Source organism: Lygodium microphyllum, chromosome 19, assembly GCF_053477565.2.
Source record: "Lygodium microphyllum isolate KBCC chromosome 19, Lygodium_microphyllum_v1.1.10, whole genome shotgun sequence".
NCBI classification, from domain to species: domain Eukaryota; kingdom Viridiplantae; phylum Streptophyta; class Polypodiopsida; order Schizaeales; family Lygodiaceae; genus Lygodium; species Lygodium microphyllum.
Window position 1 is genome coordinate 114,482,762 of NC_141153.1, and position 23,274 is coordinate 114,506,035.

At 43.5% G+C, this 23,274-nt stretch overlaps 1 protein-coding gene across 2 annotated transcripts in view; it reads right to left on the bottom strand.

The window, feature by feature from the left end:
• The window catches only part of LOC148020286 (U-box domain-containing protein 52-like), a 78,800-nt gene that overhangs the window by 35,098 nt on the left and 20,428 nt on the right, over positions 1–23,274 (bottom strand). For both annotated transcript variants that reach the window (XM_087700619.1, XM_087700617.1), the window contains exons 4-5: positions 7,842–8,032; positions 3,162–3,703 (exon numbers count right to left, since the gene is read on the bottom strand). In XM_087700619.1, coding sequence (XP_087556745.1) covers positions 3,162–3,703; positions 7,842–8,032 — 733 coding nt within the window. The remainder of the gene's footprint in view (positions 1–3,161; positions 3,704–7,841; positions 8,033–23,274) is intronic.

The window sequence follows — 23,274 nt, forward strand, 5'->3', positions numbered from 1 at the left end:
TGACATTTCAAGGCCAAACAGGTGGCCTTGTTCTCTCACTGCTGATGGCCCTTAAGGATTGGTCGTAGGTACTTGCCTAGCATAGAGACCCCCTTCCCTCAAAATCGTCCAAATGCCAGCATCACCTCAGAGATGCAAAAACACCAATCAAGGACACTTTAACAGAGCAAGATCTTAAGTTGCTCTGGAGGGCAATGCAAGGCAAGTGATTGAGCAGCAAAGGACCAATCCAGAACCTAACTTAAATATCCCAAACTCCAGCACTGAAAGGAATATCCTGACCGTGCGTGCAACTAACTACCTAACTACGTGAAAAATAAAACTAAAGTGCATGAAAACCTACAGGATATCAATAACTCAAAGCATTGTATTTTATTTTTTAACGATATATATATATTTGTTTGGTTTTTTTTTTCAAAATGTAGAATAAAAGAAAAAACATAAAAGACTAAGAAAACAAAGTATCTAGACTAAAATCTTCAAAGTCTCTGAGATCTTCTAGTGAAAACAATAATCCTAATCCGAAATCATCAACTCCATCTAAGTCAAACCTATTAACTAAACACCTTCACATGCTAAGGGGAATACCTGCACACTGGAGAAGTTGTAGCCTTTGAGCTTTTCTAACTGATAAAAGATCTTGTTCAAGAAAATAATATTCTGAAAATATAACAAATTTAGCCAACTAAACAAATAACATGCCAACTTCTAGACACCCCACTCTACCGCGTTTGTGCGTAAGCTCTGTTTCTCTTAAATAAGTCAGGAAACTTCTTCTAGAGAATGGTATGAGTTTATCTTGGCATGGCCTGAGAGCTTAAGCGGTCTTGAGATTGGTTCTGGAATGTGGTGACACTACACGGACCGTACTAAATGTTGAATATTTTAATTGATCCCGACAAAGACATACTCAGATGTCTCAAAGGTTCTTGGATATGAGCATACACTTAAGGCTCATTATTTTGATTTTAAAATTTTTAAAAATACAACTGTGATGAAGTGTTACAAAGCTTTGTTTTCTGAAAAAACAAGGATGCGTGGAAAGTATTGACAAGCTTTTGGAGAAGAGCTTTCGGAAATGCTTTGAAAAAACGTTGGACCAGGCGATTATATAAGCATGGTAGCTGCTTGTCTTATGGGGGGATGGATCGTTAAGATTGTGTGGATGCTGTTGGGGAAGGCTGATTTGTCTGGGAGACTGGGCCTTGTGTGTTATGATCTGGATCTGGTTGCGAGGCTCATGAAGTACTTGGAGCGTTGATGCCCAGAGTGGTAGATCGGCTGACCGTGCTTGAACCGTAATGCAACGTGATTCAGGGGATATCAGCGCTGACTTGGGCCACTTCTCTACGTGGTCTGATAGAGGACTGGAGTATCGAAGTATTTGTCATCAAACTTGATGGGAGAAGAGCACCACAATACCCTCAACCTGAGCTGACGACGATATTTTATGTGGAGGGAAGTCTGCGGTTTTTCGGCAGGAGAGCATCGAGTATTCTGGGTTCGTGTTGCAGATATATCTCAGTGCTCCGAATAGCTATAGTCTAGGAGCTAGTAAAAGTTAACGTAGACAAACGATATGTTTGATGGAGCGGAGGCATGTGACACTTGCAGGCCGACTGATCATGGAAGATAGAAAGTTAACTGCATGTTTTATGGAGGTTGATGCTGTTATTAGAAGACTAATTGTCTGCGACATTACAACTGCCCCAGTTCTATTGGTCCTTAACGCCATAAGAATGATGAAGGGCTGGCTATCTTCAAGATTGGAGGATGCATTATATGAGACGAGGTGATCGAGGGGGTTCTCTTCTTCTTGGTCTAATTGTTTTATGAAGTTGGACGTGTGTTGCTGGATTGACTATGAAGTTTCAGCCCTGTATTTTGTAAGCTTGCAATCGCAGTGTGTATTCTCGAGGGAAGCTGTTGGCTTGTTTTAAAGGACCTTACTTGGATTGAAGAGAAAATCAGCTAGCATGACAATAAAGACGAGAGTTTTTTTCTTTTTGAGAAAGTATTACCAGCAAGTGGTCCTAAATTAGAAACAATGTTTTGATGGAATGTTATGAGGCATTTGATCAGGCTGGGTGGTTACTATCGTTAATGATTACATTGGGAGATACCTAAACACAACTAGTGGCATGCAAACGAGTGGCCTTGTATTTGGAGGCGATTGAAATGAACATATTAAACATGCTGGTTCTCTTGAATGCTTCATAGATTGGCCTTTCCTGCACTCTTGGGATTCCTTGGGATATCAAATATATCTACATTCACACTAGACTTATGGTCACTAAAATGATGTTTGGTTTTCATTGGATTCATGCAAGTTTAATTTGGTGATATTGGGTGATGTTCTTGTTTTGTCTTGTCTTTTGAGGCATTGAAAGTTGCTTGAGAAGCCAAAATCTGATTTACCTGAGCCTTAGCACCAAGCCAAGGACCTTTTCCAAGGCTCCTTTCTTCTCTTGTCTTTGGGTTGTGCCTGGTGTTTTCTCTAATCGCGGCTCGTGAAACAACGGAACAGGAAAGTGATATAGCTTTATGGGAGTCTATGAGAAAGGGTTTTTAAAAATCAGCTTCATTGTATGGTCATGTCAATGGAATTTCCCTTCCGAGGATTATGCAGACTAAACTGGGAAACCTATAGTCCCATTCAATCAGCAAATTTTGACTTAGAAACTTTATGTCAATCACAAGATTCCCAAATGCACAAGCTATGCAATCAGTAGTCTATTAGCCATTGACTTGGCAGCTAGCTCAATTTTCAAGGCATATGGAAAGACGTGTTTCATGATCAAAAGTTATTTGGCATTGTTCCCATGGCTTCTATGCTAGTTTCAACTTGTGTGGAAAATTGCATTAAGCAAGGTCCAATGTTGGACGCAAACATGCAGAGATCACATTGATCACATGTGTTGTTTAACTTTATCACTTTATTCTCTCTTGCTGTGTTCAATTCACCGAAATTGGCAAGACCCCAAGAATAATATTTTCTACAATTAAGGTGTTTTGAAAACGTTAAAGGTACAAGCCACACATTAAAAAACTAAGAAACAGCAAAATGCAGAGGATAGAAACCTTATGTGCTTGTCCTCATCATAAACACCCTTTTCAATGCAATTACATCTACACAATTTGAAGCTTTAAAAAATGCTAACCTTGTCAGAAATAGCTGCTTTCAGTGTGTCGACTTCCATTTTTAAGTCCCTTCTTGTGAAGGCATCACAGCTTGGATGACTATCCAAGAATGGAGCTTGACAGCAAGATTCAGAATTTGGTATCTCCCTGCTACCAAATGACGATGTGATTTCATCCTCATTTGAGCAGATATCTCGCCTAAAACTAGTTTCACGGTCCCATTGATAATCAAACACGTCATTTTCAGACAAGCACCCTGATCCATAATCATCTGCTCTGACCTTTGTAACAGGGCTATCTTTTGAACTTCTATTGCTTTCTGATCCACGCTCACTGACTGCAGATGGATATTTCGGTGGCAGCTGAATTTGGTTTATTGATGGAGCTTTTACAGATTCAATTTCTCCATGCATGTTATTTGTGCTGTAGAACTCCTCATTGTTCAATGTAAACTGGTTGCGTCTAGAAAAATCGAAACCGGAATCACTAGCTGATGAGATGCTTTGATCATAAAAGGTGCTACTTACACTTCTCATGGAAGACCGACAATTATTGTAAGTTTCTGCAGCACAAAAAGATGGGATGAAATCTCTCTCTCTCTTCTTTTTTTTCGTAAAAATCTCTCTCTCTCTTTCTCTCTCTCTCTCTCGCCCTCCTGACTGGCAAATGCAAATGCAATCATGATGTACTACAGCTGAATGCAGTCGTGATGTGGCTGTTGGTGTAGTAATGATGCTGCGACACAGACTTGAACCAATTGCTGGTTACTACAGTGCAGCGAACGCAGTGTCATAACCATGCTGTGCGATGAACACAGACCTGAAACACTTGCTGGTTACTACAGTGCAGTCACAAACAGTAAGCAACCCACTGTTGGCTACTTATTGCATTCTTGAACAGCAAGGAAGACTCTGCATTGAACCTATTGTTAGATACTTTATCACAGTTGTAAACAGTAAGGAATACAGTCGTATGCAGCTGTATAAACTACTAGAGATCATGAGAGCCTGATTGGGAACAATAATCCTGCTGCAATCTTTGAAAGCAATACAATTGTGAAATGCAGTAAGTGCTTTGACACTAAATTGACATCAATGCATTGGCATTGGATGCATCAACAAATTAAAATTAGCATAAAGTGCTGCAAACCTCTAGAGATGTGAAATAAAGAAGATCAGACATGCCAACAGAGAATGCAACCACTACAGCTATGGCAGCAGACACAGATACAGACACAGCCAGGACCATGAACAATGCATCTGTCCACGCACCAATTAAGGACTCGAAGATCAAGTTCACACATATATGGAAAGGTACAAATTGGGCCAAGACTAAAGAATCAAAGAGATGTGGGAAAGTGTCAAAATTAATTAATGAAGCAATAAATGATGATATAAAAGAACAATGTGGATAGAAATACACATGATACAGGAAGAGATTGAGCGCATTGTAATCTCAATAATGAATGAACAACGGGCTGAAATGTATGAAATGCTGAGAAGTGAAATGTAGGTTTTAGCCGCATGTAATACCCATGTTGAATGGCATCATTGAACTTTAAAGTGAGGCTACAATGCCATTCGTGATTCTAGTATCCCTAACCACCTACATCCAAAGTGCCACCCCTTGGCTTTGTCAGTCTTGTAACCACAGAAGAGAGTTGCCATAGACTAGTCCCGAATCCTTGCCACACATGCAGATGTCCAATGCAAAAACAAAGATAAAGGAAACTCTTCTTGATATGCCAAAAGCCCATTCAATGGAAAAAGCAAAAGAAGGTATGATGCTCCTCTTTCAATGCACTTGTTGGAATCCATCCAAATAGCTAGTCATTAACCTTGGAACGTTGCTGAGTCATGCCTGCCAAAATATAGGGCCACACCTTCCACACCACTATGCAAGGCTTGAACAAATTCAACAAATTTGTTGTAGCCTCAAGGCACAACACTTGGGTCGTGCAAGCTAAAAGGACATTTAAGGAGCACAACTACCATCTCACATGGCATTCAATTAAACTGAACTCTAGAAACCTTCTTCCCCCAAGCCTCACCAATGTATAACCCAAGATATCATCAATATTGCATTTGGTAGGAAGTTAGCTTTGTGTCTATGCTGCGAACGTTCCCATGCTCTATGTGCTAACACCACCTACCAAGAAACCTAAAGATGAGATAAGACTACAGATGACAAAGTTGAAGCTCTCTAACTACCATTAACAAAATCCAATCACAGCACTGGTATGGATATTGTCATTGGTTATTTGAGTCTGCTCAGCCAAGCTCTGCCCATAAGTACTTATGGGTTTTTGGCAAGACAAAAATCCTGAAACAACACTAACCACAAAGCAATAATATGGAATCACACATCTAGTAAAGGCAGCCCCACCCAAACATTTGAGATAAGTGATATGGTGCCAAGAAATCCATGCTTAACTATACTTATAACCCTACCTTTGTCCATAAAATTAACTGCATGGCTGCATGAGCTCTCAAAGAGATTTTTACAACAATAGTCAATAAGAAAGATACCATGCTATTCCTTGTCAACTATACCCCTTTCCAACTGACAAAAATTGGCCAGCCTTGATATTTCCAAAAGACAGTTACTCTAATACTTCCAGAGCTTCAATTCCAGCAATGCCTTAGGTGCTACATCAACCTATATTGCACATCCCAAATATCAAGATATGGTTCCTTGGTTGACTCACTGTCCCCACCATCCAAGACTTTCCAAGTCCTGCTCTACACAGCTTATGGGAGCCATTAATACATAATCCAGATAGATACCAACCAGTCATCACCCTAACCACATTATCTTTTTGATGCAGAACCATGAGTGGATCATCTGCTAGAGCCTATCCTAATAACTGTTGCCCAGCAACAAGTCTGCAGTCACACCATCTCCCCATCATTTGGGAACTTATCCACTAAAGAAAGTATAGGATGAGTAACAATGGTAAACACACATGACAAAACAGCTTACGCAAGCCATTAATACATTATCCAGAAGCTAATCCAGATAGCTACCAAGCAGTCATTGCCCTAACCACTTTATCTTTTTGATGCAGAACCATGAAGGGATCATCAGCTAGACCCTATCCTAATAACTACAGCCCAGCAACAAGTTTGCAGTCCCACCATCTCCCCATCATGTGGGAATTTATCAACTAAAGAAAGTATAGAATGAGTAGCAATGGTAAACACATGGGATGAGTGGACATCTCTGTCTGAACAGGTGTGCTTCTGTGACCCCTTAATTCGGCATCCAGCCACCCTAATGCTACTAACAGTATCAACAATCAGGCATTCAAGGATGGGAAACCTATGGCTTGTGTAAGAAAGAAACTATTACAAATGGATAGCTTATATAATCATATGCTTTCTCTATATCCACAGTACCTTCACCACTCGTTCATAGAAAAACTTTGCACAATCGATCCTAACTTGCATCGAGGATATTTGTGTAATTAAGACCCTTACTAAACCCATACCACCAGGGTGAAAATAAAGAGAGCATAAGAAGTAACAATGGTAAACAATATCAGATTAGTGGACATCCCGGTCTGAACATGTGTGTTAATCTAATGGGTTCAGTGATCCCACCATTCACTATCCAGCCACACCCACTGCTACTAATAGTACCAACAATTAGATATTTGAGACCCAAAACCCATAGCTTTCATGAACCATAAGCTAATACGCATTGAATCAGCTTAAATGATCATATGCTCTCTCTATACCCAGAGTACCAGCACCACCTGTTCGTTCAAAAACTTTGCCTAATCAAACCTGCCTGCATGTAACCTGTAGTGCTCCACGCCTCCTTGGAAGCTGCTGTGAGCAAGATTCTCAAGTCTTCTGTTTATTTAGTGAACTACATTGTGAAGCCTACCCCATTTTCTTTGGAAGATGAAGCAAGGAAAACCCCAACCTCACCTTCAGTAATGTCGACTAGTTCAGAAACCCAAGTGTCCGAAACTTGAACCCCAACCAAACCAAACATTGTTGGCCGGCTGCAATGATCATATGATGCTATCTAAGTGAATCCTAAGAGCAACAAGCAAGTATTTATCAAATTCCACACACGACCCACCCATCCTTAAAGGATCCAAAACCAACACATATTGGGCGTCCTTGATCTAAACAACAATCTGGTGAGAGTGCAAATGCTGCAAACAAGTATAAAAAGCTGGATGCACAAAGTCATGATCAAAAGGTGCATGATTTGGAAATGTTGGAAGTAACAAGTCAAGAGAGACTGATAAGTTTTGGCCAAAATTTTCTAGGCCTATCGAAAAACAATTCAAGAATTTTCTCTGTGGCTGCATGCTAAACACATTTGAGAACAAGAAGTTACAAGAATAAATCAGAGAATTTTTAGTGGGTGCATTACATATACAGATGGCTAACCATCCAATCAAGGATGTTAGTACAGGACAAAAGCAGAGCAGTGTTTAAATGTGATGCCTTCTCGTGAGGGATTGTAACTTTTACTCTCTGCTTTCCTAAAGGTACAGACATCATGCAACTGCAAGACCAAAGCCCCTGCATTTGGATCTCTTAGGCAGTGGTTACTGAAATATAGATTCATACTTCAACAAGTTGATGGGTCAATGGTTACTTGAATCTTTCTTTGCCAACAAAATATGCAACACCAGAAATTACCCAATTAACATAGTAAACTAATCAGATCTTATGTACCTTCGTTTATCTCAGACAATGAAGCACCAAACTTGCTACTGACACAATCAGAGCTATTTGAAGAGACTGATAACAATGAGTGCTTTGCATCTTTTACTGAAGAAAGTCTTCCTTTGTGCACAACCATGACAGCACAAAAATCAGGAGCATCCTGTGCTATTGATGCTGATGTTCGTGATTGCCTGAAGAATCTGCAAGAACAGCCAGGTAAAAAAAACAAGTGACTTTTCTAATGATTGATTAAAACTTACAATTTTTGCATTATATTGTCTGAAGGGAACCTCTTTGGTAATCTCAAATCATGCATACATACTGGAGGACAAAAAAGGATGAAAGAGTATAACAAAACATCACAGGGTGAAGTGTCATATTTGAGGTTTTCAAAAACAAATCCAATGCACATTAAGATTGAAAACAGCCTAAAGATTCCAAACTGCATCACTTGGAAGTTGGATGTATTCAAACCACTAGCTGCCAGCTGTGGTATACCTTGGTGGCTCATTCTATGCTGTATTTGGAGCTCTCTGGTGTGGACACCCTCCTCGGGCATCATCCTTGCAGTCGCCTCAGTTTCCTAGCTCTCTAGTGATCAACATTTGGTGTTTCCCTCACTTCATCACTCCAACTAGTGGTCACAATAGTTGGGATCCGTCTCCGGTGGAGTCACTCTCCGACACTTCATTGCACTACCCTTGGGCATTCTATACACTCTTACATTCATTTACAACATTATTTCACTTCACAGTTTCTTCTCTTTGTGTTTGAGTTTTGACTTTTGCGTTTAGGGTTTGAGTTTTGCTTATCACTATCTGAGTCTTTGTGTTTCCATCTTGGTCATACATGCTATGTTTCGTTAGTGCAAACCCTAGCATATCTTCACCTAGTATCAAAGCCAATGCTCTTATAAAGAGCATCCTACGATGATTGTGGAGGCTAATCTTTGTGCAAAACTCACACGCAACTTGATTCTAACTCATGATGTCTCAAGCACCTTCTCCTAGGGATCCTATGATGCCCTATCCTGCCTCTCCATCGTCGGAGGCTCTAAGAGAGCATTATGGTCTCGAGGAGGAGTTAGACATACCTTCACCTTTACCATCTTCCTCTTCACATTTCAGTCACCTTACAAAGGAGGAGTCTGAAGAGTACTTGCACATCATGTGTAGTTCGGTTTACACTCCTTTGAGGACTGCTACTACTCCATCTAGACCAATTGGTGAGACTAGCCACCTCTCTGATCTTGGAGGAGTCACAGCATTCGACACATTTGGCGATCCATCTCCTTCATCACAGCTAGGCCTTATGTTAGGTTTGTATAACCCTTTTGAGTTGTATGAGTCAAAACTCTCTTCTATTTCTCCTTTTGGTGTGCATGATCTAGATGGTTTTCAATATGTTAACTTTAATAGAGAAGGCTCACGAAGCACATACCCTTCATCAGGTATATCTTTGCCATCTATTTCATTTGAGCAAGTAAGCCACACTTCTCAACTCTTTCCCATCCCACTATCTTCTCCACATCCCGATCTCACATCTTCCTTCCAAAATCTTGGATCACAATCCACCTTTACTCAAAGCACATTAGAGGTTGGATCTTCCATCTCAACTCCTAGCACTTTCTCATTCCCCATTCCACCATCTATCTACCCTCCATTTATTGCACCTCCTAGTGCTTCATTAGGGAGCATGCCACTCTTTCACACTATACCTTCCACATATCCCCACTTTTACCACATCCTTACCCTCTAGGACGGTTGTGAAGGGCATTCCATACCCTCGGACACTCCAAACCCCCCCACATGACCTTTCAAATGCAAGGATATCCATCCTCGACTTATGGACTATCGTCACACATCCTTTGGGTCACTCCTATATAGGGATTCCCATCCTCTGCTCCATGTGTCCCTATCCCTCCACCTTGGGCTCCTCATGCGGTTACCATGCCCATACCCAGTCCACCTATGCCCACATTTGAAACCACTGTGCACACTTCTTGTATGCATGGTGGTACTCTAGGATTGCTTCCCAAGTGTACTCCACTCCTCCACCCTACCCCCATTACACACCTTCTCTATCTCCTAGCACCACCACTCCTATTGCGTTGCAACGGCTAGGAATGCCTTTGCAGATAAGACTCGTTTTAATGGGTCAAATTTCACCACTTGGTCGAACTTCAAGCAACAAGTGCTTGAATATCAAGGACTTTGGAACCTCGTCGTTGCTAGCAAGCCTATGACAAACCCTCGATGATTAGCTCACCCTAATCACATCCGTCAATGGCGAGCCCACCATGCCACGGCCAATGTTAACTTAATGCACGGGTTCCTTCTTGAGTTCCACTCTTAGTTACAGCACTTCTCCCTCACATTTGAGTGTTGCAATCATCTCATTGACCGCTATATGGAACGAGATCACACTCGACATATCAATCTCGATTTTGAGCTTTAGGAGTTGGCCAAATATCAGCAATTACTCGTCAAGTTTGCCACTACTGGCTCCCCGAAGTCAAACGACGGAGGACAAGTGTCATATCAAGGTCTAGGGTCTCCCATTGAGAAAAACATAGCAAACTATTGCAACTTCCTCCACTTCAACTAGCCAGTCTAGTGGGGCTATGCCTTCCATTGCTGCACCATCTACTCCATCTGTCCTAGTGACTACTAGACATGTGACACACGGAAAACCTCAGTAACCTATATGTTTCACTACTCAAGGATTAGCCGATTGGTCTACTAGTGGCTCACCTATTGCACTTTATGCATCCATTCCCAAGGCATCCATTGCACCTTCTAGGACCACTTCTCCACCTTGATGTACGCGATGGTGGCCACACACTTAGTCTTTCCCTTTTAGACTCCCATTGCATACATACATACTCATTGCATTGCACTTAGCTTTGCTTTCCTTTACTTTTAGTTTTGGTTTTTGGAGCATCTCATTACTCACCTCTGTGCTTACAAATTTTAATCTCTTTTGCAAGTTTTGGTATTTTAATGTAGGACTTACATGCAAGTTTGCACTAGTCCTTCCTGGGCTAGAGACAGGAGGTGTACGTTGTTCCTTTCATGGTTCCATCTACTTGGAGTTTTTCTCTTCTACCAGCATGGAGGTTTCCATGCAACATCTCTCTTGATACTATCATGGGGGTGTGTTCTATCCTTGCTCTTCCAGTAGGGATGCTTCCTCATCTTCATCCACATGATTCTCAGCACTACACAAAGACCGACATCATTAGGCTCCTCTTCCTTCTTCAGCATTAACATCTAGGTTGAAAGGGGCCCCTATCCTTCTTGGTATTCTACAGGTTTTGGCACTTGTCTTTGATATCAACCTTTTCCCCTTGTTGTACTTTCCCCTATGCATTGCATGATTTCATCATCTTTCTAAAGGCCGGTCTAAGAGGGGGTGTTGAGCTAAAACATGCTATACAATGGATTAGCTTCCTTAAACAGCCCCAAAACACGCTTAATTAATGAAAAACACAAAATCGGTGTGCAGTTTGAGAGAGTTTCAATGGTCCCTCAAAACCCTAAATTTTTGGGGCCCCATCAAACTACCTCCTATTGCTTGCATTTGATCCTAATCAACCAAGCAACAGTTGGCAATGCCCTTCCACATCATCAAGAGGCCTTCTGCCGTCTGCATTGGCCCTTTCCTTCACCTAGCAATAGTTGGCATGCTTCTCCATTCTCCTAGTGGCTCATTCTCTGTTGTGTTTGCATCTTTCTAGTGTTGCCACCCACCTCAGCCATCATCTTTGCACTCGCCTCAATTTCCTGACTCTCTATGATCAACATTTGGTGTTTTCCTCACCCTATCACTCCAACTCGTAGTCACAGCACTTGGGATCCATCTCCAATGAAGTCACTCTCCAACACTCCATTGCTCTATCCCTTGGGCATTCTATACACTCTTACATTCATTTACAACATTCATTCACTTCAGAGTTTCTTCTCTCCATGCTTATCTCTATGTTTGAGTTTTCAATTTTGCATTTGCAATTTGTGTTTAGGGTTTGAGTTTTGCTTGTAACTATCTAAGTCTTTGTGTTTCAATCTTGGTCGTACATGCTGTGTTTCCTCAATGCACACCCTGGCATATCTTCATAAGAGCTTCCCCAACAGTTGCCTATTTGCAACCACCTATTCAGAGAGATCTTTATTACTAATACCCTCAAGGACTACCTCACTTCCTCTAGTATCCTCCGCTTTCGTTGTCTTCTCCAACATCCCATTGCCCAAACGACTCCATTTTTCTCCCTCCACAAACTAGCACTTTCCTCATCATCGAACCCTCTTCCCAAAGGAGTACATTTTACTCCCTTCACAGTGTAGATCCGTTCCAAGTGCTACTACCTGATCAGCCAAGATAGTGAAGTCATCTCCAAGCTCTGCTCACCTCAATAGCAATCCTTGATATGCGGCCAGCTTGAGGCTTACTCACTCACTCTCACTCCATTTTACCACCATGATTCACTCACTATAATTTAGTGTTCATCATTCATCTTCGTTAATCTTCTATGTTTTTTAGCTCATTGTCACAATGTTTGCTTTATACACTTTGTGTTCTTCCCCACAAACCTTACCGTTTCTCAACACACAAAAGTAGCTGGAGACAATGGGCACAACCCACTTAAAGGAGATGGCAGCCATGTGCGGGATGCAAAGGATGCAAGTAACTAGCTCACACTCTATTCATAGGGATGGATGTCGAGAAATGGAATAGTATGTGCTAATACTATGTCAAGAAACAATAGGGTTTGCGGGGAGAAACACAAAGTCTATGGCAAACATTGTGACAAAGAAAATCAAAATATAGAAGAAGAATGAAGAATGATGAATACTGTTGATTCAATGGAGCGGAGCTCGGAGATGACCACACTCTCGTGGCTGATTAGATAATAGCACTTGGAAGGGTCTACACAATGAAGGGAGCAAAATGCAATCCTTCAAGCAAACCTATGAATGGCAAGGAAAATCGTTGCTCTATGGATGGAGTGAAACACAATCCTCGGAGGAGTGGAATGTCAGAATAGAATTGAAAGATGGACAATAGTAGAGGGAGTGAAGTGCAGTCCTCCAAAGCTATCAAAGATGAAGGATATGCTGAAATCTCTCCAAGGCGATGGTTGTTTTCAAGATAAGTGTGGGCAGCTAATTGGAGAGGAAAACACAAATATATCGCTTAATATCTCTCCCTACAAGTGGCTCCATAGGCAGCTACTAGGCAGCCTTTGAAGAGTGAAGAAAATACAAAAACGCAGATATTTGATATAGGGCTGATAAAGAGGGTGTAACCTGATGTAGACAACCTAAATCTACAACAAGCGAAGCCTACATAAAGTGACTAATGGTTGGGAACTGTCACCTAGGTGCTGGGGTGGCAACAAGAGTTGGAAACATACAATAATGATGAAGATGATCTATTGTACCACTCTAGGGAGGAGTGAAACCAGCCAACGCAGGAGTGGAAATGATGAAGAACAGGTCATCAAGCTGAATATGCAGGTTGGGCACGCCTTTTTACCCTAAGAGATCCCACACCAAAGCAACCAGGGCATCGGTTAATGGGTGCACATCAGCTACCCAAGAACCTACCAAGACTACACACTCGATGGTTATCTTCCCTTGGGAGTCCAAAGTGCCACATCAAAGAGGACAAGGTGCGAGACAAGGAGTCTATGTCAGTTGCCCAGTGGCCTATGAGGACTGGCAAAGGCAATGTATTAAGAACTTTGAACTTTTTATTTTTCCTTTTCTTTGTTTTTTTCTTTTCCAAAATAAAGTTATGCCCATTGGGAGAAAGGGAAGGTTGGTTCACAAAATCAATGACTTCACTGTATTTAAACCTCTATATCACGTACATTTAAGGCCTATTTAAAAATACCCTTATCTATGAATTTTCCTGAAATAAGACACATCCCTTTTCTATTCAATTTGTAAATGACTCCTTTATGTATCACCCTTTTGTATGTAATAAATATGTAGAAATTGTATTTTAAAATCCATTCTTTTTGAACCACGTGATATGCTTACATATTTATGAGCGACCACCCCGAGCTCACAAATCACAAAATAGGGAGCATCTACACAATCACCTGAAAATACCAAACGAAGGGTTAAAACTCCCTCTCGAACATGGATGTCGATGTCTAAGGAGTCTAATGTCGAACTTTGTTTGGTGCCAAGAACCAAGATGAAATGATGTACCTCAATGATGAAGGTAGACCTAACATCCCTTAGTAGGAAGAGCTAGAGGAGAATCAGCCATATGGGCACTCAGAACATGCCCAAACTCAAACTCAAGAGAGGACTCTTGTGTTGACTGAGTGGCATTGACAAGCCCAAATCTCAACCTTGAAAGATGGCTCCAATGCCAATCAAGAATCACCAAGATAGTAGTCCACCATGCAAATGGACCTAGTGGATGAGGAAGACAGATCTAGCACTCCCCAACAACAAGTACAGTTAGAGGCAGAGTCAACCACCTAGGTAGTTGAGACATGCACATACTCAAATCTTCAGAGATGGCTCCAATGCAACAAGTGTGTGGGCATGCATGAAAGATGTCTCCTACGCTAGTCAAGAATGCAAAGACAGAATCACCAAGGTAGCAATCAATGCCCTCTTTAGGCTAGATTCTTAGGCTTCCTAGGCTACCCTTAGGATCTTTAGGCTAGTTAGGGTACCATTCTTTAGGATGTGTTAGGCTTGTCTTTTCTTAGGCACTCTTGCTAGATCGGTAGGCTATTTTAAGCTATCATAGGCTTGTCTTTTCTGAGGCAGTCTAGCTAGATCTTTAAGCTATTTTAGGCTACCATAGGCCCATCTTGTCTTAGGCACTCTAGGTAGATATTTAGGCCACTTTAGGCTACCATAGGCTAAGACCTACTTTAGCATCTTTTTCTCATTATTCTACTACACACTTATTCACTTACCTTTCATTTATGTCCACTACACATACACTCAATTAGATACATTTTTAGCTTTAGGGATTAAATTTATTTTTAGCTTTAGCACAATACTAGAAACATCTCAATATGAAATCATTGGTATGTCCATTGTGGCTTATCTTATGGTATTTACAATCTAGGTTTTTTAATTTCAATTCAAGACTAACATTGCAGATATCTGCTGGTCTTGATTGGGCTAAAGGTTTGGTTTTTCAATTCTTGTCTTGGTGAGGATTGCCTCCATATCCTTGACCAGGATGGAGACAGAGATAGTATTTTCTCCTATGTGACCCTGTCTCGAGTATCATTTTCACTGATCAAACCAATCAAATATGCCATAAGGCACTGATTGATGGGGAGATCCAAAATCGACCACCCCGATGGCTACCAACTAATGATACACATACCAAGGGATAGAGAAATTTCACTGCCTCCCTAAGGAAGGGCCCCTTTCAACCTCCATGGAGTGGCACTACCACTCACCAAAAGGGGGCTAAGGTTGATTTTGGCATTCGTACTAAGTTAAGCTTTGGTAAGGCTACAATGCCCTAGCTGTGCATGGTTTGATTATGGGTGTTAGACCCTTGGCCTATGAGGGAGAGTTGTCATCTACAATGTTGGGTTTCTAGCAAAATGTAGAAGACCTATTCCTATTAGGCAAGTGATACCAGAAATCTTGTTGTGACAATTTAACTTTACCACTCCCTTGTTCCTTCAATGAAGAAGACTAATCATTGGAATTTGGCACAAGATTTTCATCTATGTTTGGGATCAACCAAGGAGGATGGGACTGCCAAGTCTCAGTGTCTAGGTAATTCCCTACTTCCTTCAAGGAAAAAGGTGATTCATCAACAAAAGAGGAGGGTCTTTGTTCTCAAGCAACCGTGGAGGGTAGTATAGTATGTTGGAGGGGAATTCCCATACAACTAGACTAGATTGACAGTGCGATTTACTTGTTGATATGATGGAGGCACATAGTACACAAGTGGCATTCTTGGAAACAAAGCACCAAGGTTCAAAGTGGTACATCTGTAAGTATCTAATGATGGCCTAAAGCCTAAATGTGGATCAAAACAATGTGTGCTAACACTTGATACCCTATAATTGGTCAAAAGCTAGGCTCTAAATTTAGTGCAAATGAATTCTTTTAGTTGGTCGAAAATAAGTGCTCCCCAATCAAACACCTTGCATATCATCCTCTCTGAGGAACAGCTCTTAGTTGTCCATGCCACAAAGCTGGAGCTAAAGAAAATAGCGATCTTTGGTCCAGGTAGTAGGATACTCACCATCCAGGGCCCAACTTTGGGACTGGCTCCACTCCATGCTGAGCATCAGCACAGCGCAGATCGTGAAGGCAATTCTAATGGGTCAAGGGATCTTCATGGTACGACTCACCTCAACAGACACAGCTTGAGATCTACTGGCCAACTCACCCTATGCCTCCATGAAGGGGGTAATCTACATGGTTCCCTGGTACAGTGGAGGCATTCGTGCTCCACAATAGGTTCCTTAGACACCCGGTCACCCTACTCTTCCCCGGACTGGTGATAGAGTATTGCAAGTTAGTGGAAGACTTTGGACGGCTCTTCGGCACTATCCTCCCTGCCTCTTTCACGGATGCAGTGACAGCCGCAGGAGTCCCAAAGATACGGGTGGCAGTGAAAGATACAAAGAACATACCAAAGTTTCTAGAGATCGAGGCAGGCAGACACTCTTTCAGGTAGCAGGTTATTGTGACCGGGCAGCCAGGGCAGTGCCTGCATTGCCATGATTTTGGGCATCAAACAGCAGAGTGCATGCACTTCGGAGCCAAGGCGGCTTCACCGACAGACCCATAGGTGGATGCGGATGGCTTTACAAGGGTCCAAAGACGACAAAGAGGGAGATGGCACGGGTGGCCGCAGTCAGCTCCTTAGACACAGCCACGACAGCAGGGTGCAGGAGGGCGAGCATTGCCCCCCCGACAAAAACCACGCACTCCCCCCCCTCCTCCTCGCTCCATCCAGTAGGACCACAAGCCTACACATCCACCCCCCATGAAGGTGTCACAAACCACCTCACCTGAGGGCCCACACCCCCCACACCCTCCCTCCCCCTCCCCACCGTCCCTCCCCCACCTCCCCCCCCCACCCCTAGCCCACAACCCCCCCCCCCTAGAGCTTCTGGTCCCCCCTACCAACACTCGCCTTGCGCAACTGACCACCCCTCGATCCCCCCCTCTCGCCCCACCTTCACCCCTGTCGACGCCCCCCCCCCATCCACAAGAGGTGAGGAGCCCCATACGTCGACTTCCTCCACTCACAAGCAATCTACCCCCCTCCCCACACAGCCACCAGTTCATCCACCCATGCCGCCCGTCACATCTTCCCAAGACAAGCGTAGCTGCTACCACAAGAGTTTTTCCGCAGTGAGCCATGGTCTTACCTGAGAGTTGCAGAGCACGAAGTGTTTCCACTACCCCTAGAAGTGGGAATCTTCGTGGTACGCAAGTCAAGGAGTGGCAAGATCCATCTACTAGCACCACCAGATGGACCAAACTATGCCTTCTTTCTTCAGACCTCTCACATAGGAGACTGGATGATGGCTCAGATAGAGAAGGAGGTGAAGAGCTAGGTGGCAGACCACATTTCCCAGTGGATGGGAGAAGATGGACTGACACTTTTCTCCCAGCAGTGGCCAAGTTGCGTGATGGACATCAACTGGTGGGCTAGGGCCGAGGTCCCACATCTGAGCATTATCTTTCGAGTTCCCCTGCATTGGAGAGCTACGATGGATATGATCGAGTGGCCTCTGGCACAAGTGGCCCGTTTCTATCAGTGCACAGAGTCCCACCTCTCAGCTTGGCTGATAGATGCTCTAGTGGTACCACCAGGCGCATCCATCACCCCCATGGTCTTACCATGGGCGAATGGAGCTCACCATCGAGGCTGGCAGCGAAGCGTATCTGCATGCCTCATAGCCACTCCTCCTCATCAACAGCTTCCACACCGAACGTCACATGTTTCCTCATGAGCTTACATCTTGCATCCTGGAATGTGAATAGACTCCACTATAGTGGAGCACGTGGTTCCAGAAAGTTGATTGTTCGGCAGGAGCTCCAGTCTGCCCTTGCTAGACGGATCAACATCTTATTGTTATAGGAGCACAAGCTCACCCCTGCCCAACAAGTAGGGAAGGTACTCCCGGGCAGTTCACATACTTACTGGGAGCACTCCATCGGTGCCCACGGCAGGAGTGGAGGTGTATGCACCTCGATTGGCTCGAGCCTCACTGCCTGTGTACGAGACCATGGGACGATTGTGGCAAGGAGGATTCTCTAGATCAAATTGGATATTGGGGACTCGTACCTTGGAGTCCTCAATGTCTATGCTCCTACGGAGGTCAAGGCACACAGCAGGTTCTAGGTGGAGATTACAGCAAGACTCCCAGAGGTGGACTCCTGGATTGTTGGAGGAGACTTCAACAACTTGGAGACCTTAGAGAACCAGTAGGGCAGAGGCAAAAATTACAAAGGCATAGCTGGAGAGGAGCAGGAGGCTTGGGAGATCTTCCTATTGGCAGTAGAAGCATGTGACGCTTGTAGAGACCCAGCTTTCCACATGAGGGATAGGTCGCTCAACTTCTCGTGAGGATACAGGCGGCTAGGCGAAGTCTTGCTGGAGCGGTTGGACAGGTTCTATGTGGGAGAATGGGGTTGCTCTCACAGAGGCCAGATAGGGCAGCTGGCTAGCACCACTTTGTCCAATCACTGCCCGATTCTCCTGACACTTAATCCCCCACCATCTTCCCTAGACACATGATCTTGTCGGATCCCTAACTCAATCTATAGGAGAGAGGAGGTGAAGAGACAGATTGAGCAGAATTGGACTAGGGAGTGGGGCAACAAGGACCGGATCACAGAGGAGGTTGCAGAAGTCCTAGCTGAGTCGAGCAATATCTACCAGGAGGCAATACTACAAGCCACGCAGCAGAGCTAGGAGGAGGAGAGAGCACTCCGGCGGGACTTAGCAACCACGTAAAGATTACTACAGGAGACACCAGGGGATCCCATCCTCCACGCACAGGAGGTGCGTGCAGGAGCAGCCATCGTCGGCCTAGAGGACAAGTGCTTGGAGTTCTCATTCAGCACCACAGCAGCCTTCTAGGCGTGGAAGGGGGGCACCATGTGCAAGGAGTTTTTTCAGGTACATCAGCCCCGCACCTCAGGAGAGAAAATACGCAACGTTCGGGATCAGCATGGGAGGATTCTCTCTAGCCCAGTCAAGGTGATGGAGATTGCCACCGACTACTGCACTTGCCTTTTCCAATAGTAAACAGCCTCAGCCAGAGGACAGCGATGCAGACAACAGGTTTGGGATCACATCCCGTCACTCATCACAGAGGAGATGGGATGTTCCCTCTTAGACCCCTTCACAAAGAAGGAATTAGAGGAGGCTTTCCACACATAGAACGAGCTAAAATGCTTGGGAGAGAATGGCCTCTCTAAGACCTTCTTTACCACCTACTAGGAGGTAGTGAAGGACCCCCTACTGCCAGCTTTATAGGAGATTTTCAGCTCAGGACAGATACCAGGGAGTCTATCAGCAGGTGTTATCAGTCTCCTCCCCAAAGGGGGAGACCATTTGGAGCTATCCCAATGGAGACCGATCACCCTGCTGTCAATAGCCTATAAGGCACTGGCAAAGATAATTGATAGGTGACTCCACCCCGTGCTTCCAGACATCATTCATGACACACAGACAAGCTTTGTCCAGGATAGAATTATCCTTGACAATATCTTTACCTTTTTTGAGGCGACAGAGTGAGCCCAACACAGTGGTCAAGGATTGGTTGTACTATTGAACTTCGAGAAAGCCTATGACAGGGTGGACTGGGACTTCTTAGAGGCCACCATGGTGAGGTTGAGCTTCCCCCAGGCATAGATCCGTGGGGTCTCCGCACTTTACAGATCGACTACTAGTAGGATTCTCATTGGTGGCAGACGAGGAGAGGAATTTCAGCTGGAGAGATCAGTACGGCAGGGTTTCGCACTGGCCCCATATGTGTTCCTACTCTTTGCAGAGGCGATGTCTCACTTCCTTAGATCACGTGTGAGCGGGTTACGCGGCTTCCGACTTTCGGTGAGAGAGGAGACGGAGCTGTTAGACTCAAGAGTATACAGATGATACAACACTTTACATAGAGGAAGATGAGCTGATGCTGGAGAGAGTGAGAATAGCTCTCGAGGTGTTCTGTACTGCAGCGGAAGCGAAAATCAACTGGCAAAAGTCGGTTGGTTTCCTTACAGACTTGGACTCTAGTACGGTGTCGTGCCACTACGCGGGCACAGTGTGAAAAACTCTGGAGTGTATCATTATCCGATTTCTTTATTGATGTAGAGAGTCAATGTGATCTGAGTCATTAGTGCTAGTGTCCATGGAATAGATGGTCCAAAAATACTAGATTTTTTGACAATTTTAGCCTATTCTTGATATTATTTATTGGAAAATACCGAAAAAGTTAGAAAAGCTTATAGATTAGGATGGCATGCAAAAAGCAAGTTGCTTTTTCAGCCAGTTATGGGATTTTTCATAAAAAAGAAAGATTAGCGAAATCGCGCACGTCGCAATCACTGTTGACAGACTGAAAACTGCATTTTGAACTGGAAGAATAATGAATGAACTAGGAGATTCTGAGTCAGGTATCCTACAGTTTAACCCCTCTTTCAGAGCCAACGAAGCCATCAGATTTGGGTTCCGAGCAGCAAAGAAAGAGCTATTATTTTAATGCACGTTTTTGTTCTGCAAAGGAGCTCCAGGAGATCTAATCCCTGGAGATTGCTTCTGAGTAGTGCCAGACAAAGGATTTCAAGTTCTGTCAATACATATTGATTCAATTCGTTGTGCTTTGTCTTTGTTGTGTTTACCTCTTGTCTGTTCTTTTTCTTCTCTTCCATCTCCTATCTCTACTTCCTGCTACCTCTGATCCTCGGTGGATACGACCTTTCGACAAAAACCCCTCTGACATTGGTGAACCCGACGTGAAAGGTCGTCAGAAGAAGGAAAGACAAGATGGGAGAACCTTCGAACACAATCTCCAGTGATGTTTTGCAACAGTTGGTGCAAAATATGAATATGCTTATGCAGGTACAACAACAACAACAGGTCATGCAAGCTTCTGCTCAAACAGAAAGTGTTGTGATGAATGCTCTGCAAGCAGGTGAGCGTGAGATGAAGTTATTCAATGGCAGGAATGTATATACATATGTACATACCTATGCTCAGAAGATGGAATTCTTTGGGGTGGCTCAACTTTCATGGAGCCAGTATTTTGTACGTGTTACTATACATGAACTGAAAGAGTGAATTACTGAATTATACATGCAGGATGCTGACTGGGTAGCTTTTAAGAAGACACTCAAGGAAGAATTTTACATTGAAGATACCACTTTGATTACGTGCAAGACTTTTCAGGAGTGGGTTTTACAACCCAATAAGGGTCTTGTGGCTACAGAATTGTTAAGAGAATTTGAAAGTCGATTTGAGCAGTTGGATCTTGCAGAACAGCAAACTCTTGCAAGTCAGAAAATTAAATTGTTTCTACAAGCAACAGATCCTAAGCTTCAAGAGAAGCTTGATGATTTGCTGGAGGATCGGACTACAAAGACAGGTTTGAAAATAGAGTACAGACATGTCAAGGAAGCTGTTACTGCACTTGTGAAAAAGCATAGAAGAAGAGAAAGATTGTATATCTCTAGCTTGCCCACTGTTACAGGGAAGACAGTTGAAGTATCCAGTAAGCCACCCACTTATGTGGCTAATCCTATGGCTATACCTGCTATTCCCAATGTTAAGAAGAAAAATATCTTAGATAAATTGGTCAAAGGCATGCAGCATCTTCAATTGAAGGTTGCAAAATTGGATGAAAAAGGACAAAAAGAAAGGGGACGGGCAACAGCTCCTAAGCCAGGAAAAAGATGTATGTGGTGTGATAGTTTGCAGCATGAGAGAAAGGATTGTGCTGTCAGATGGGAGAGGATCGAGGTGCAGCTGAAGTGCAGTAGACAGTGTGAGAGTGAGAGACAGAGTTGAGCACGACACCCAATGCAATAGTACTGAATAGAGTGTTAGCTGAAAGTACAAATGATAACCCTTATACCTTAGAGTTATAAGGGGCTGTTCACACCCGAACACAGTAAGTGCCCGTAAGTGTGCACCACAAGCACATACAAAATAGTACACATAATCTGGGGGAAAAAACCTCTCCTACCGAGAGTAAAAAGTGCCCCAGTGTCCTAGTGATCACCCGCACACTCCCATATGAGCGTAGGCGTAAGTAAGGCGTGTGAGATACCCAACAAACCCCCCTGGAGTGAAGAGTGATCAAGTGTACAAGGATCATCCGCCACCAAAGGGCGTCAAATTCAAAGCATCGCGAAATGCTTCAAATTTGTCTCGTGGAAGAGCTTTGGTGAAGATGTCTGCCACATTGCTGGTGGTAGGACAGTAGACAAGGCTGATATCACCTGCATGTAGCCTCTCTCTGACAAAGTGGTAGTGAATCTCTATGTGTTTCGTGCGAGCATGAAACACAGGGTTCTGTGCCACTGCAATGGCACTCTGACTGTCAGTATATAAAGGAGTAGGCTCCGTAACAGATACATCCAAATCAGCAAGTAAACGTCTAAGCCATACGCACTCAACTGCAGTAGTGAAGGCTGCCTTGTACTCAGCTTCACATGACGACGTGGCAACAGTGGATTGTTTCTTGCTAAGCCAAGAAATGCATGACGAGCCAAGAAAGAAACAATTGCCACTAGTGGAGTGACGAGTATCAAAATCACCAGCCCAATCAGAGTCACTGTAAGCATGTAACTGCAGTGGTCCCCCCTTGGCATAAAGCAATCCAAGAGCTCTAGTACCCTGCAAGTAACGAAACACACGCTTCACAGCTTGCCAATGCGACATACGAGGCTGATGCATGTACCTGCTCAAAACTGAAACGGCAAACTGTATGTCTGGCCGAGTGTGGCATAGATAGATGAGACATCCCACTGCTGGAGCATAAGTATGGATATCAAACAAATCACTGTCATCATGTAATGACAGTTTGAGCCCAGGTTCCATGGGTGTACAAACTGGCTTGCAATCCTGTAAGCCAAACTTCTCAAGAAGTTGCCCAATGTACCTTGACTGACATAATCCAATGCCTCTAGCATCATGTACAAACTGGATGCCCAAGTAATAGTGCAAAATACCCAAGTCAGACATGTCAAAAGTTTGCTGTAAATTATTTTTGAATGCTGAAATCTGATCAGCATGTGTTCCAGTGAGCAAAAGGTCATCTACATATAGACACAAAATCAGCATGGATCCCCCCTCTTTATGTACATAAAGGGTAGACTCAGATGGGCTGTTTACAAACCCCTGACTAAGCAAGAAAGCATCTATCTTTGCGTACCAAGCTCGTGGAGCTTGTTTCAAACCATATAGAGCTTTTTTC